Raw genomic sequence first — 16703 nt, 5'->3', positions numbered from 1 at the left:
GAAGAAACAGTCTTTTCCTAGACCTCTGATGGCTGAACTAGAATCCAGTCAGTCTAGTAGTGCATTTCACTTTTGAGGAGCTCACAGAAAGAAATCATCCAAATCATGAACCATATCCCAAGAAAAACACACCTATTGACAATCTTTTGTGCAAATTCCAGTCTGCTTTAAGCCCTAAAGTTGCGTGTGGAACACCCAGCTCAAGAAACCAGGGGCCCAACCATCCTAGGCTTCTTGCCCTTGGCCCCAATCTAAGTGAAAATTTAGATGTCCTTACAGCTGCCCAATCTGCAGTTTAACTGCCTCTCCTGACCAGGTTTTCCCCAGAGCCACCATGCAGAACTTCAGGCTCCTGGAGGCTTACCTCTCTCTCACCTCACCAAAGGCTATCTGCAGGTAAAGGAGCTGTGGGAAGTGAGTGACAAAAGTGGGAACTTGGGAAAGCTTAGCCACTCAGGTCTGGCTCCAAAGTGGGACAGTGGGACTTCTCTTGACATTTGAAAGAGTTCCTGAGCTCCCTGCTGAAGATCGGGGCTGAAGATGATTCTCCATTCAGGGTGTTTAAGTAAACCCAGGGCTGAAAATCTGGTTACACCTTGCAGCTCTGAGCACCTCCAGAGCAGTATTGGAAGCCACATACACACTTGGGACCATGGAGACCAGAAATCTCTGTACTTGTTAATCAACCTGCTCCTTCTCATCTCCACCCGAGTGCCAATGACCTGAATTTTTCTCAGAAACTAGTCACACACACACACACACACACACACACACACACACACACACACACACCATTTCTCCCTAAAAGCAACATGTCAAAATCTCCATTTACATGGATATTTGACTGCTGTTTTTGACTGTCTTTGATTGCTTGTTGTTTTCAGGGTTGTTTTCAGGGCATGAAGACAAGTGCTTTTCCATGAAGTTACCTCCCAGGCCACATTCTCAACTTTCTTGAAGAGGGATGGATGACAGGGAAGGCCCCTGTATGCAGGAGGATAAACAGGTCTAAAAGTGCAGGTTGGGGCTGAAGTGGTAGCACAAGCGGTAAGGCCTCTGCCTTGCCCACACTAGCCTAGGATGGACTGCAGTTCAATCCCCGGTGTCCCATATGGTCCCCCAAGCCAGGAGTGATTTATGAGCATCACCGGGTGTGGCCCAAAAACCAAAATAATAATAATAATAATAATAATAATAATAAGGGGCCGGAGAGGTGGTGCTAGAGGCAAAGTGTCTGCCTTACAAGCGCTAGCCAAGGAAGGACCGTGGTTCGACATCCCATATGGTCCCCCTAGCCAGGGGCAATTTCTGAGCACTTAGCCAGGAGTACCCCTGAGCATCAAATGGGTGTGGCCCAAAATAAATAAATAAATAAGTGCAGGTGATGATTCAGTTCCGATGGAACCTAAGGTCAGCAGGAACTTACTCTTATGTTTCCTGAGGCTGGACAGTGACCAGTTTACCCTCATTGGCTCACCCAAAGAAACTTTCCCTGGAACTCAGTTTCCTAAGTCTGATTTGCAGGCACTGGGATTTGGAGTTTCCAAAGGAAGTGGGGATAGAGCAGATCACGCCATTAAACACAAGATTCTGAAAACTTGGATTGGGGGAGGGAGCCTAGAGAGATAGCACAGTGGATAGAGAGTTTGCCTTGCACTCAGCCAACCTGAATTTGATCTCCAGCATCCCATTGCTTGTGGTCCCCTGAGAGCCTCCTCCAGGAGTGATTCCAGAGTGCAAAGCCAGAGCAACCCCGAGCATCCTCGAGTATGCTAAACCCCCTCAAAAAATATTCTGAAAACTTGAAGAAATATCCAAAGATCCTGGAGGCAAGTGGTAGGAAATACAAGTCCATATTTCTTGCTGGGCGCAGAACCTCTTCTCCCAAATTAAGCAAATACCTTGTGCAACTCCAATTTTCAAAGTTTCCTTAAGAAAGGCTATGCAGGGGCCGGGCGGTGGCGCTGGAGGTAAGGTGCCTGCCTTACCTGCGCTAGCCTAGGACGGACCGCGGTTCGATCCCCCGGCGTCCCATATGGTCCCCCAAGCCAGGAGCGACTTCTGAGCGCATAGCCAGGAGTAACCCCTGAGCGTCACCGGGTGTGGCCCAAAAACCAAAAAAAAAAAAAAAAAAAAAAAAAAAAAGAAAGGCTATGCAAAAGAAAGAAAGAAAGAAAGAAAGAAAGAAAGAAAGAAAGAAAGAAAGAAAGAAAGAAAGAAAGAAAGAAAGAAAGAAAGAAAGAAAGAAAGAAAGAAAGAAAGAAAGAAAGAAAGAAAGAAAGAAAGAAAGAAAGAAAGAAAGAAAGAAAGAAAGAAAGAAAGAAAAAGAAAAAGAAAGAAAGGCTATGCATCTGCAGGAAAAGCACATCTGAATCCAGGGTAGTAGGAAATTTTCTCCAGTCCTGGGTTCCCCTTTATTGACAAAGTTTCCGCAGACACTTCAAAACTCCTGCAGGAAGCTCCCTGGTCTCCTCCTCACCGCCCTCCCCATTTCCCCAATTAACAGGCAACAGGAGGTGGGGTCTGTCTCTCCAAAGGGTACTGGGCAAGGGTAAAGGAAAGCTTGAAGTGGATTCAATCATCAGCAACCACCCACTTCCACACATCCCCACCTCTGGCTGGACAACTGAACTGGTTCCGAAGGGGATGAAATCCACTGGGGGTGGCTTTAAAAACACGTCTCCCTGGTGGCCTGCTGCTCTACAAAAGTTAGAACCACTCTGGGCAAAAATGCAGAAAAGCCTGGCACTGATATCTTAATTATTTTGATCCAAACGGGTAAATGGTTCCGGTTCACTTATCAGACTATAATAACTTAAGTTTCATATCATGGATTCAAAAGCATAGAATTTTTAAACGTGTCATTAGAATAAAGCCCTATGACAAGTGCTGCTTTCTTCTGGATCATCCTACAATCCTCATCTCAGTATTCTCATCTCAAAACACCAATGAATTCTTGGTCTGATAGTAGAAATCGAGAAAGAGAAGAATCCTAGAGGAACGGATCCTCATATACCAAAACGATGAGGATCAAGAAAATCTGATGCATAAAGGCTTCTAAGCATAGTCACTGAAGCTAAAAATGGAGAATTATAAAAAGCCCTAGGTTCATCAGTAAAATTCAGTGAAAGGCTCATCTTGCTTGTATGAGACCCTGGGTTATGAAAACAAGAAAGAAAGCAAAGAAAGGAGGGAGGGAGGGAGGAAGGAGGGAAGAAAGAAAGGGAGAAGGGGGAAGGAAGAAAGAAGGGAAGAAATACTCGCAATAGAATTTTTTGAGTTACAGAAAAATTCTGAATTAAGAAAAAAAGAATTGTGGGTTTAGAGGACTCAAATCTTCCCCCAGACACTCATAAACAGGAATTCAAATGAACTAGCATAGTCTTTCAAGCTGTATTATTGACATAAGTTTATATAACGTATATATTAGAAATGCTACAGCTCCCAGTAGTAGCAGTATATTTTTAAACACAAAACTTAGTCCCAGCATCTTAATATATAAGAAATACGTGTTCGGTCTTTGCCCAGAACTTAGTCATAGAAAAGAAATAAAAGAAAGGAAGGAAGGAAGGAAGGAAGGAAGGAAGGAAGGAAGGAAGGAAGGAAGGAAGGAAGGAAGGAAGGAAGGAAGGAAGGAAGGAAGGAAAACTAAGATTACTGGAGTCAGTGTTACAAAATCATATTCCTTGATTTATGGGATCAAAATATAAAACTTTAATTTATTAATAATTTTAAAAGTTTAAAATCTGTTCATTCGAATCTCAAAATCTTGCAAATACAAGGAACGCCGTATTCCAAGACTTCTCTGACGTTCCTGGTAAATCCTTTTTCTAAGACTTCGTTTCTCTTCGGGAAATTCTAACAGGCAGAACTCTGGAGTTATGCGTCTCCTCGGAAGAAGAAAGATGGGGGTAGGGGGAAGTGTTGGGGAGCTAATGGAAAGCTCCTCTTCAGTCGTCGGCGCGCCCCTGGGAAGGGAGGATGCGCCCCATACCACGGGCGCCCGACTCTGCGACAATCTCTGCTGTGTGTGTTGTGACCGCAGTTAGGGATCGTTGCACAGGGATGATCCTGCTCTCTGCTCCCAACAACAACAACAACAACAACAACTGAAAACACAATTAATACCTCTCAATGCCGCGCCGCGCGCGTTTCCTGCGCTCAGGCACAGTACCAAGTCGTCTTTGTACTGGAATGTCCAAATCAATAATCGAGGTCAGAAACCATAAATTTCGCAAGGAGCTACGCATAAGCGCTCCCTCCTGCAATTCCTTAAAGAGATCCAAGTCCAACGAGGGGGCGCGACAGGTCTCTCCGAGTTGACGGAGCCCACGAAGACCAGCTAGGACTGCGCCCGGATTCTCCCTCCAGGCCGCAGTCCCGCCTGGGGGAAGGCGGTAGGGAACGAACTCGGCAATTAGACTCAGCCATGCCATTGGGGTGCATATATGTCGCCCCATCCCCAGGAACGTGCCCACTCGCCAAGACATCCCTTTTAGTCCCCGCTGCAGGAAGGGACCGTCTGGCGGTGGAGTGGAGGGTCTCGAGAGACGCCATCGGCATGGAAGAACAGGGAAGCGCTGTTACCACCTTAACCTGGTTAAACCCTCTCTGCGTTAAAGGTAGGAGCCCCGAGTTTCCTAAAGACAAATGACTGGAAGAGTGAGATGGGAAACACTGGTGATCTGGTGATCCGAACCCACTTCACAGTCGAGCTAGAGACCCAAGGAGGCAAAGTGGCAGCCCAGGTCCTCTTTCTTAGCGGGGACGCAGGTGACACTCCGGTGAATGTCCGCTAAGCGCCGAGTGGTCTTGGTGTCACCTCTGCAAGTCGCCTACCCAACGGGGCTCGGCCATCCTCGCCTGCAGGAAGCCTGGGCAGCAAGCAGGACAGTGCAGGACAGCATGGAAAGCATGCTGAAAGATGTTGGAGAATCTGAAAATATCGTCTCCCTCTTCTGTCCCCTCCCACAAGAACCAAAACAAATATACAAAAAAAAAATGGAATAAATGCGGGCACGAGTCTTTTCTTCCCAGAAACTCCCGTGCCCCCCTTTTCTTTCCCCCCACCTGCCCCTTGAGGAAAGCCAGAAAATTTAAAAGCACAGAAATTACCTCCAAACCTGTCCCTGGCCTCTACCGGCCTCGATTCACCCTGTCGGCCGGCCGAGGAGTGGGTGGGGGGGAGTGAGGGGACCTCCAAGGGCCCTCCCCGCTCTGACGTGGTGGGGCTCCCGCAAGGCCGTCCGGGCAGTGCAAGTTGCACCTACCTGGAGAGGTGCGCCCTGGCCTAAGGGGCGGGCAGTAGGGGGGGAGAGGAGGCGGGGAACGGGCGCCGCCCCAAGTTTCCCCGGCGGCTTTAAGGAGAAGCCGGCCCAGGTGTACGCGAGGAAGCGCCGGTTCAGGTGGACACGGGGAAGCGAGCGCGTCACCACCAGCGATCAGGAGCCGGGCTGGACACTAAGGTTCCCGCGAGGGACAGTCAGTTGCCTGCCGCTCAGTCTGGCTAGCACCGTAGCCCGGACACCAGCGCTTTCCACCAGCATCGCCTCCTGGCAGCCTGGAAGGAAGGAAGGAAGGAAGGAAGGAAGGAAGGAAGGAAGGAAGGAAGGAAGGAAGGAAGGAAGGAAGGAAGGAAGGAAGGAAGGAAGGAAGGAAGGAAGGAAGGAAGGAAGGAAGGAAGGAAGGAAGGAAGGAAGGAAGGAAGGAAGGAAGGAAGGAAGGAACCCTGAGGTACTTCTTTGGAGGGGGAGTCCTTTCAGCAGAGCGGCCTCCGGCACTAACAACCCAGCGGGGCCTGCAGCCTATTCTGCGCACCTGAAGGAACCTGCATCAACACGGGTCACAGATTCGCCGCAGTCACCGCAGCTGCCAGCAGAACCACTTCTGGACTTTTTCCCTGACGGCCTGACAGCAGCGCGGGAAGGACTTTCTCCATCACACCAAAGGACGGGGACCTATCCGTTTCCTGCTTTCCCGGCTTCGAGTTGCAGAACACACGAGCCGGGCTGTCGGGGGGAGAGAGTGGGCGGGAATCCTCCCGCATCTCCTGTTGCACCGAGTAGGGGAGGCAGCCTAAAGCAGCGGGCCTCAGCGCGGCCCACCGTGCCCGGGAGGGCCCGAGTGACCTCCCTAAACGTTCCCCAGAGGGACCAAGCCAGCCAGGTGCCACGATCCCACGATTCTCCAGCACCCGGAGTGGCGGGCCGGCTGCAGCATGACGGCCGAGAGCGGGCCGCCGCCTCAGCAGCAGCAGCAGTTGCAACAACAGCAGTTGCAGCAGCAGCAGCAGCAACAAGCCGAGGCGCTGGCGTCGGTGAAGGAGGAGGAGGAGCGCGGGGAGCCGGCGGCGGCTGAGGCTGCGGGGCGCGCGTCGGGGGGCCGCCGCCGCAAGCGTCCCCTGCAGCGCGGGAAGCCGCCTTACAGCTACATCGCGCTCATCGCCATGGCCATCGCGCACGCCCCGGAGCGGCGCCTCACGCTGGGCGGCATCTACAAGTTCATCACGGAGCGCTTCCCCTTCTACCGCGACAACCCCAAGAAGTGGCAGAACAGCATCCGCCACAACCTCACGCTCAACGACTGCTTCCTCAAGATCCCGCGCGAGGCCGGGCGGCCCGGCAAGGGCAACTACTGGGCGCTCGACCCCAACGCCGAGGACATGTTCGAGAGCGGCAGCTTCCTGCGCCGCCGCAAGCGCTTCAAGCGCTCCGACCTGTCCACCTACCCGGCCTACATGCACGACGCGGCGGCCGCAGCCGCAGCCGCTGCAGCCGCTGCAGCCGCCGCCGCTGCCATCTTCCCGGGCGCCGTGCCCGGGGCTCGGCCGCCCTACTCGAGCGCCGCCGCTGTCTATGCAGGCTACGCCGCGCCGCCCCCCGTCTACTACCCGGCCGCGTCGCCCGGCCCGTGCCGCGTCTTCGGCCTGGTGCCCGAGCGGCCGCTCAGCCCGGATCTGGGCCCCGCGCCGTCGGGCCCGTCGGGCTCCTGCGCTTTCGCCTCCGCCGGCGCCTCCGTGGCTGCAGCCGCCGCTTCCACCGCCAGCGGCTACCACCAGCCCTCGGGCTGCACCGGGGCGCGCCCCGCGAACCCCGCGGCCTTCGCAGCAGCCTACGCGGGGCCCGACGGCGCGTACCCGCAGGGAGCCGGCAGCGCCCTCTTCGCCGCGGCCGCCGCGGCCGGGCGCTTGGCCGGGCCCGCCTCGCCCTCCACGGGTGCCGGCGGCGCTGCCAGTGTGGAGACTGCGGTGGATTTCTACGGGCGCACGTCTCCCGGCCAGTTTGGGGCGCTGGGGCCTTGCTACAATCCCGCCGGGCAGCTGGGAGCCGGCACCGGGAGCGCCTACCATGCCCGACACGCGGCCGCCTATGCGGGTGCCGTGGATCGGTTCGTGCCCGCCATGTGAGCCCAAGCAGACTTGTTCAGAATTACATTTAGATACCTCCTCGGTGGTCCACTCGAACTAAGTTAAGTACTGTAGCTCCCTACCGCGACCTGAGGGCAGGACTGGAGAGAAGATGAACTTGACAGCCCCCCCTGAGCGGTACAGATGCCGCCCCAAAACACCCTCGCGCCCTGCCTCTCAGATTTGTAAATTGGAAGGTGAGTGGGCACTGCTCACGGATTGGAATAAAGAACCCCATGGGAAGGCCAAGTGCCCAAGGGCAGGAGAAGGGGCTTGCTGATAGAGGGGGCGCAGCTGCAATAGTGTCCACACCCGAGTCAGAGAGTCCCAAGTGTGAAGAGTGACGTTTCTTCACTCTTTTCCTCCACTGGCACAAAATTCAGGCCTCATTCTTTCTTAAGGGAAAAGACCTCTCGTCTACATTGCAACAATAAAAGGCTTCTTCGACCATGCCTTCTTTCCTAGAAGGTGAGAGAGAACAGGAAGTGTGGAAGAAGTAGTTGTGAGGTTGTTGTTTTTGTATTCTTTTTTTTTTTTTTTTTTTTGGTTTTTGGGCCACACCCGGTAACGCTCAGGGGTTACTCCTGGCTATGCGCTCAGAAGTCGCTCCTGGCTTGGGGGACCATATGGGACACCGGGGGATCGAACCGCGGTCCGTCCAAGGCTAGCGCAGGCAAGGCAGGCACCTTACCTCTTACGCCACCGCCCGGCCCCCTGTTTTTGTATTCTTTATGAGGAGAAATCCCCCTCCTAGTTCTTTAAATCCTCCCTGGACTAATTTTTAGCTAGGTCTAGGAACACAGAGCTGGCCAGCAAGTGGGGAACCAGTACCGTCATTCAGCCCGCATTTGTTTGACCAGCTTCAGGACTAGACTTCAAACCTGTGACCTTCAAGGTTGTTGTTCTGCATGCTAGGCCCCTTTGATGCTTACACCCCCTGCCTACGCCTCAGTAGGCATCCAGAGTCTAACTAATCCTGTTTCAGGGAACTGACGGAATTCATGGCCAGTATCATTCCAAAATTTAAGGTTTGCTTCAGGCAGTCATTACATCATACTTTCTTGAATCTTTGGAGCTTGAGGTGCGAATCATTCTGCAGCTCTTTCTGCAGAGCTTTTTGAAGAGGCAGGTCAAAGTGCATCTGCTCTGTTTTCATCAAACAGCCCTGGATGCAAAGGAGGAAGTGAGGACTCCCCCCATCAAGGGATGCTTAAGGGATGCTAGGACTCAGGGGAGCCCTGGAACTTGACCACCCTTTACCAGGAACTGGAACGGGCTCTAACATCTTTCACCCTCCCTGCCATACTTCAGCAGCTTCCTCGAGCAAAATGTGGAGAAAAATGTACAGGTAGTGAAGTAAGGCGACTGGAATTCGAACTTCGTTTTGTATCCACTTGTTTTTCCGGCATTCTCCCATGAAACCTTGTAAATTGGATTCTGGAGTGACCATTTCTGGCCTTCGATGTTTCAAAGACTCACAGCACAGCTTTCCACTACAGCTGGATTTTCGAATGAAACGGTTTTTGTTCTTTAAATCTTGGAGCAAATGTTTCTTAGCTAGAGAAACTCAACCTCTTTTTGTGTAGTTTATTTGGGAGGGAAGGGTAGAGGTGTGCAAAAGATAAGAATGAGAACTATTGATGATGTTTCATTTGGAGAACTGCTATTCTTAAAGACATGTGAATGTGATTTAATCCAGACGGGTATTTGTCTAAACCAGTGCTGTCTGATAGAAGTACAATGCAAGTTACGTGTGTATTATACATTTTTCTAGTAGCCACCTTAATAAAAAAAAAAAACAGTGAAATGAGGTCATAGTATATTGTATTTTACCTAACATCCAAAATTTCATTTCAAGTATTAAAACAAAAATTATTGAGATAACCCTGCTCTTTTCTTCCCATGCCTAGTTTTTACAACCCGGAATGAGTACAATTTGCACAGACAGCACATCAAATTTGGATTCCTGCTGGGTACACTTTAGCAATGTCTGACCAAAAGCTACTGAAATGGACCTTGCTGATTTGGATGATATTGATGATCCCCTGGAGAAAAGGAGAAGGGCTAGAATACTGATACTGCTCTCTCTGGATTCAGATTCCCAGATCCATGAGCTTGGAAGCATCCCGCTGATCTTTGTTGCACTCTTTGCAGGCATGAAATGTGTAGCTCCTCTTTGCAACAGACCAGTCCGGCCCTCCTAGGCGAGAGCAGGATTCCACGCTTGGTTGGCAATGGCAGGCAGTGGAAAGCCTTGCACCTGGAGATTCTGTCTTTGGGTTCCAAGAACCTGGTTAGTGCAGGAGTTGACTTTTTTTTTTTTTAAATGCCTAAATTGAGCACCTTGAGAGCCCTATGAGCCTTTAGCCAGGACTTCTCTATAATCTATTTTGTGACTTGGAACCTGGAAATACTACTTAACCGATTCCTCCCAAAGCAAAGTGAGACATAGTAAAGAATCTGCTTTATATGCTGCTTACAGGAGGGAAGACGGACTTTAAAAAACAAAAAACAACAACAATTCCTGGGTCTGTAATCTGGCAGGGTGGGAGAGCTCAGAAATCTCCCCACTTCCCATCTTCCATGTTGTTGTTGAGGGTCATGAGACTGGGGGTGGGATGGGGGACATGGAGCTCTTGGGTAGGTCTGGAGCCAAAGCACTGAAATTCATAAAGGATAGTATCAAGAAGCTGAAGCCTTTTTTGGCTTCCCAGTCCAGTTCACTCTGCTCAGGCAAGTTGGGGGCATCCACTGGTATCAGGGTCTCGTGCAGATATCCAAGTAGTTCTAACATCTTGAGCACTTTGTCTTGGCACATTCCAACTCTAAGAATTCCCAGAGACTGGAACAGGACATCCCACTGTCTGCACTTAAGGACTCATACCTTAGGTGCGCTTTCTAAGGTGAAAACATTAAAACCACAGTTCCCTTCTCTCTGGGCCCTACACCCCCAGCTTCGTGTGCAGGGCCACCCCCGGGGTCTAGATAATTAGATGCGTTCTTCCCTAATTGCCCTAGGCTCGTTAGAATTCGCCCCAGAGCTGTAACATTTATTTTCTTTCAAATTAACTTTGCTTGCAATTAAGCTTAGGAAACCAGCAACAAAAGCAGACTTGGCCCAAGGTCATTCACTATGAAAACGGATTAGGGAATCATTTTCCCCAATTTAAGGGAAAAGGACTCAGAGCCAGAACTTTGGGGGAAGTGCCCTGGAAGCCAAAGGCTCTGGAGGATGGTGAGCTGCTTAAGTAGTGCTGGCTTCTCCAGTCCTTTGAGATTCAAAATTGCCCAGAATATGGGGTGGCCAGAGCACAAACAGTGAGTTTGCCTTGAACTCAGCAGATCCGGGATTCAATCCCTGAAATTTATATTTTTCCTCAAGCCTTCCAGGAGTAATTTTTGAGCACAGAGCCAGGAGTGCCTCCTCGTGTGGCCCCAAAAATATTGCCCAGAATAGCAAGAACATCGTCTCTGAAGGAATTCTGGGCAGTGTGAACTGAAAAGTACACCCTAGGACAAGAAACTGCAATTTGCAGTTTCAGTTTCTCAATTCATAATCACAAACAGAATTGTTTTTAGTAAAATCTTCACACAAATTTTAATTAAAATTAATTTCATTTATAAAATCAGTCTGTGATCAAAAAGGGAAAGCCAAAAAAAATTTTATACTTGGCCCAGTGGCAGCAAGATTACAGTATCTCTTCTAGTTTCTGTTTTTGCAAGGGCCTTTGTCTCCACTTTGTCACTGAATTGCTGTGACATCTTGAACAAGTTCTTTCCTGTACTGAGTCAGACTCAATTTCACCATCTACAAAACTAAGTGGCAGGTTCCTCTCTCCCTCACGTTCACTAGCTTCTTCCTTCCATCCTTCCACCTTTTCCTTTTCTTCCTTTCTTTTTGTTTTTGTTTTGTTTTGGTTTGGTTTGGTTTGGTTTTTGGGCCACACCCGGTGGCACTCAGGGGTTACTCCTGGCTATTTGCTCAGAAATAGCTCCTGGCAGGCACGGGGGACCATATGGGACACCGGGATTTGAACCAACCACCTTAGGTCCTGGATCGGCTGCTTGCAAGGCAAACACCGCTGTGCTATCTCTCCGGGCCCTCTTCCTCTCTTTTTTTTTTTTTTTTTTTTTTTTTTTAGTTTTTGGGCCACACCCGGCATTGCTCAGGGGTTACTCCTGGCTGTCTGCTCAGAAATAGCTCCTGGCAGGCATGGGGGACCATATGGGACACCGGGATTCGAACCAACCACCTTTGGTCCTGGATCAGCTGCTTGCAAGGCAAACGCCGTTGTGCTATCTCTCCGGGCCCCTCTTCCTCTCTTTTTGTTTTGCTCTTTCTATTTTTCTTTTCTCCCCTTTCTTGTTTTCTATTCCTTATGTCTTTCTTTAATTTCTTTCTTTCTCTTACTCATTTTTCTTTCTCCTGTTTCTCTCATTTCCTTTCCTCCTTTCCTCTTTTCTTCCTTGCTTTAAATCTAGGATGCACTTTTCCAAGGGACAGAGACTTAGTGAGACTAAGGCCAAGCCCATGGTGCATGTGCAGATGAGACATAAACCCACTGTATAGCATTTCCCATTTCCCCCAATCCCTCCCTTTCTTCCCCTACCCACCCCAGCCAGCAAGAAATGCTCAGTCTCAAACCTACTTTACATTCAGTAATGTACATTAATATGTAATTACTAAATGTTATGTAATTCATTCAATAGTGTACATTACTGAACCTACATTTTTCTTTTTTCTTTTTTGTTTATTGTTTTGGGGCTACATCCAGCAGTGTTCGGGTTGCTCCTGGTTCTGTACTCAGAAATTACTTTTGGCAGGCTCTGGAAATCATACTGGATGCCTGGGATCGAATCCAGGTCAGCTGTGTGTAAGGCAAATGCCCTACCCATTGTACAATGGCTCTGGCCCCATGAGATACGTTTTTCAATAAGACCTGCTGCTGATTGGGATGACCTAGGTAAAAATGCAGAATGTGGAGAAATGACCAAAATGTGTTAGGGTGGTTGAGATCATAGCCCTCAGAGCAACTTTCAGGAACCTCTGGCTTTCAGGAACCCCACCCTTGCAGAGGTGTTCTGAGTGCAAAGAGGAAAGAGGAGAGGCTAAGAGAAAGGAGGTATGGGTGGGGAAGGTGGAGCCCTTCACCTGGGGAGGGTTGGCCCCTTCACCTCCTCCACGATATCCTTTCCTTTCTGAGTCTTGAGTGCCTTCCCTAAACTTCATCTCCCCTTGTATTTTTCTTTGTCTGCCTGGGTAACAATGATCAGAGCTTCAGTGAGAGTATATGAAAACATCCTGACAGGTGAGGGTTCTGCTTAGAACCAGGACAGACAGGTAGGCTCTATACTCCTGGTTAAGGCATTTGAAGAGTCATGGCTTCTGGTCTCTGTCCCCTCAATAATCAGGAGCCATTTGCCCAAGTATGGGATAAATATAGGTTCTGATCACCCATCTCTAAGTTTGGGATAGCTGGGGTGTAGGGGAAAGAGGAAACTTCACTCAGAACACAATAGCCAGCAGGAAGAACCCCTTTCAACCCAGTTCCCCAGACATCCTAAGACTTGCACTGGCAGGATGGGGTGGAATCCTCACCAACCCCAAACACATAAATGCCTTCCTTTGTTTTTGTTTTTGTTTGTATTTTGGGCCACACTGGATAACGCTCAGGGGTTATTCTTGGCTATGCACTCAGAAATCACTCCTGGCTTGAGGGACCATATGGGACTCTGAGGATCGAACCGAGGTCCGTCCTGGGTCAGCTGTATGCAAGGCAAACACCCTACCAATGCATTATGGCTTCAGCCCCACACTGATGCCTTCCTGGAGGACTTGGTCTCAAAAGTTATTCTGCTTTTGAGATGCGCAGACACCTCTGATGAAGATGCTCTGACACCTATGATTAGAAGCCTCGCCTTAATGAAGAACAATTCAGATATAGGTAAACAATTAGGATGAACAGTTAGGAGTATAGGAGACCAGCTTGGCAAAGTGTGATCCCCTCACTCTGAAACACTCTGGGGAGACAGGACTTGTGCTCAGATAAGTACTGAAAGAATTTGAGAGTACAAGTAGAGTTTCTGCTACCTAAGGAAGGACCCTGGGGTCTATTCCAGATCTATTAGCTGCAAGGTTCCAAAATAGACTAAGATTTAGTCCTCCTCTAGGGAAAGCACACTTAATTATCTTGTTTTAAATATATATTTAGTTATTTTTTGTTTGGTGCCAAGGCTGGCTGTCTTTAGCACTTATTCTTGGTCTGCTTTAACCCAGGCAATGATGATCAAGTGACCATATAGGATGCCAAGAATCGAACATGAATTAGAGATGTGCAAGCAAATGCCTTCCCCACTCTACTATCACTTCAGCCCCTAATCATCATACTAAAAAGGTGGGACTGGGAGGAATCAGTGGAGTGGGTGTGTATTAAAGATTGGAGATTAAAAATAATAATAAAAAAATTGGAGACTGAAGTAGAATGCAAATTAAGGAAACACCCTGTTAGGATCACCCATTGATAGGTGGACAAACTTTAATTGGTTACATCGATAAGTTTAGAACAACCTAGAGAGAAAGTAATGTGGCTAGAGCTTCTCAGTTTGAACTGAGCAGTGAACAAAGAGCCAAAGGGCAAGCTGAGATGACAGAAGGAGCTGGAGGGCAGTAGGCTTGTACAGAGCATAGTGACTGCTTCTCTCTGGTCTCTTCCCAACTGAGATCTGCATAGCTCCTGGAGTGGCCCTCTTGGCCCAAGGCAATGCAGCTCCAGGGGTTCCACTGACACCCCTACATCCCTCTTCTGAACTCTGAGCCTCTGCTTTCCAGCTGAGCCCAGAAAGAGGAGTCAGAGGCCCCTCCTAGGGTAAGGAGGGGTCCAGGAAGCTGGAATCCTAGTGGGTGTGAACCCTGTTGTCTAGCACGGGCTTATCTTGCTAGTCCGGAAGCCCCAGATATGGTAACAGAACCTCAGTTTAGGCCTGGCAACTCAGAGACTTCCGCAACCAACTAGGAGAGAAGGCACCGGCAGGTCTCACAGGTCCCACCTCCACTCTCAGTCCCAGAATTCCAGGCCTCCTCATGGCAGCCCACTCATTGCAGGGGAGCAGGCCTTGTGCAACAGAAATACCATTCTTCTCATCTGGCCGTAGGTACCTCCATATCTGTGCCAATTCTGCTCTTTTCCCACCTATCACAGCTGTCCTTCCTTCTCCCCTGGGTTCCAACCAACACACCAACAGCAGTAAACCCTCCCAACCACATACACACACACACACACACACACACACACACACACACACACACACACACACTCACTCACTCACTCACTCACTCACTCACTCACACACACACACACACTCCACTCACCACCAAAAGTTAGCTCTGCCCTGTCCCTCTCAGGAGCTCCTTAATTCCATCTGCACCTCCATCATCCCTACTTCAGATCACAACTCTCTGCTCCTAAGCATATTCCCTGCTTGCCCCTTTTCACCATACCCCTTAGTCATCCCTGTTCCCCTCATGCACTGTAGTAGCAATGTGGGCCCCAGCTCAAACATCCAAGACATCTCCCATCCCCTGCTCTCCCTGCCTGAGGAGCAGACCCGAGGACAAGGGAGCAGGAAGGAGAATCATGCATGTCCTCACAAATGGGTTTATTAGGAGAGGAGAGTTAAAGGTGAATATTTCAAACTCTGCCCCTTACATAGAATAGAATAGTTTCCTTTCTTCTTCATTCCTATCCAAGCCTCAAACAATAGAAGTGTTATAGAAGCAACTAAGCTCAATAAACAAAATCAACAACACAGAAAGCTCAACTAGCAACAAATAGCTTAGTAAATCCTCAAATACGCTAATGACATTATGAGATACAATCATTTCAAAATTTTTCCTTTACAGAACTATTTTTTGATAATGCCATTAGCTATGTAGGTTTAACAAGCAATATAAAATAAGTTATGTTGTGCCTGCTAAGGGTACAGGTTTAGGAGGTTCGTAGAAAACTGGGGAACATGATGAAGGGAAGCTCACACTGGTGGTAGAACTGGTAGGAATGCCCAAAACAACTGTATTATGAATAATTTTGTAAACCATGGTGTTTAAATAAAGTAATAAAAAACAAAGTATTGTAAGCAATGGAGTTGGTGTTTTTTTCCCCCATATTCACAAATAACAATCTCTCTCAGGGTACTTGGGATTGAGGGCTTGTAGGAAGGGCATATAGGGAGGCAGTGAGACATGTGGAAGACAACTATTGAATAGGCATCTGGACAGAAGCCAGTAATTCACCTTTTGGGGGCTGGAGCCTAGGGGTGGGGGGAAAAAAAAGACTTAGACAAGTCCACGCAGTAAATGCAGCACTAGTTCCCTCCCCCTTCCCTGGACTGACTAACAGCAGCTAAGGATACTTTCCTTGCCTCCCTCCCAGGAAATGGCCAGGAAATAAGGCTGAGGCTTTCCTTGGGGGAACATTTCTTTGTTCTGAAAAGGAGACAGGGAAAGACTGGAATGTCACTCAGTGGTAGAGCTTGAACCTTGCATGTGTGAAGCCCAGCACAATATGGCCCCACAAGCAACGCTGGTAGTGAGCCCTAAGCTTCAAGCTAGGTGTCCCATCCCTAAAACAAAACCAAAGGGAAATAGCCTTTTATTTATTTCCTTTCAAAAGAGTATATAATTGGGGCCGGAGAGATAGCACAGTGATAGGGCATTTACCTTGCGACTGACTCAGGACAGATGATGGTTCAATTCTCGGCATCCCATATGGTCCTCTGAGCCTGCCATGGGTGATTTCTAAGCACAGAGCCAGGAGTAATCCCTGAGCGTCACCAGATGTGACCCAAAAACAAAACAAAAAGTGCATATAATTATACTTAGAAGAGAGAGAAACAGAGAGACAGAGAGTCCCATTAATAAAGGAAGAGAAAGTTCCACACCCTGGGCAGACAAGAAACAATTTTCTCTCTTGTGCATATGGTGCAAGTGTGACTTCCGGAAGTGTGATATCATTTTGGAGCCAGAAGGAACTGCTCTAGAGCACACACCAGCATGCTGACTAGGGCAGAGCAGCAAGATGTGCAGAGCTCAGCATCCCTGCCTTCACTGGACAGAAGGAAGAACTATCCAGGGCTCCTGTGGACACTGTTGTGAGAACAAATGTCTTCCAAGTTTAAGCTTCTTTCCCTCAGATTTCCTATTCTTTACAGCCAAAGGAGCCCTCAAGGATACAGAAGACAACCTACCTGCTCCCACATAGGAAGCTGTGGTTTCTGGGTTTGTTCCCTCTGAGATTTCTTT

General features: G+C 49.0%; 1 protein-coding gene across 1 annotated transcript; it reads left to right on the top strand.

Annotated features, from left to right (window-relative positions):
- Positions 1 to 6217: 6217 nt before the first annotated feature.
- FOXE1 (forkhead box E1) lies at positions 6218 to 7405 on the top strand. Its single transcript, XM_049765965.1, has one exon. The coding sequence runs from the start codon at positions 6218 to 6220 to the stop codon at positions 7403 to 7405; it is 1188 nt and encodes a 395-aa protein (XP_049621922.1).
- Positions 7406 to 16703: the final 9298 nt, after the last annotated feature.

This window comes from Suncus etruscus, chromosome 1 (genome assembly GCF_024139225.1).
Source record: "Suncus etruscus isolate mSunEtr1 chromosome 1, mSunEtr1.pri.cur, whole genome shotgun sequence".
Taxonomy (NCBI): domain Eukaryota; kingdom Metazoa; phylum Chordata; class Mammalia; order Eulipotyphla; family Soricidae; genus Suncus; species Suncus etruscus.
Note: the sequence above shows the minus strand (reverse complement) of the source record. Positions and strands in the feature narration are given on the sequence as shown.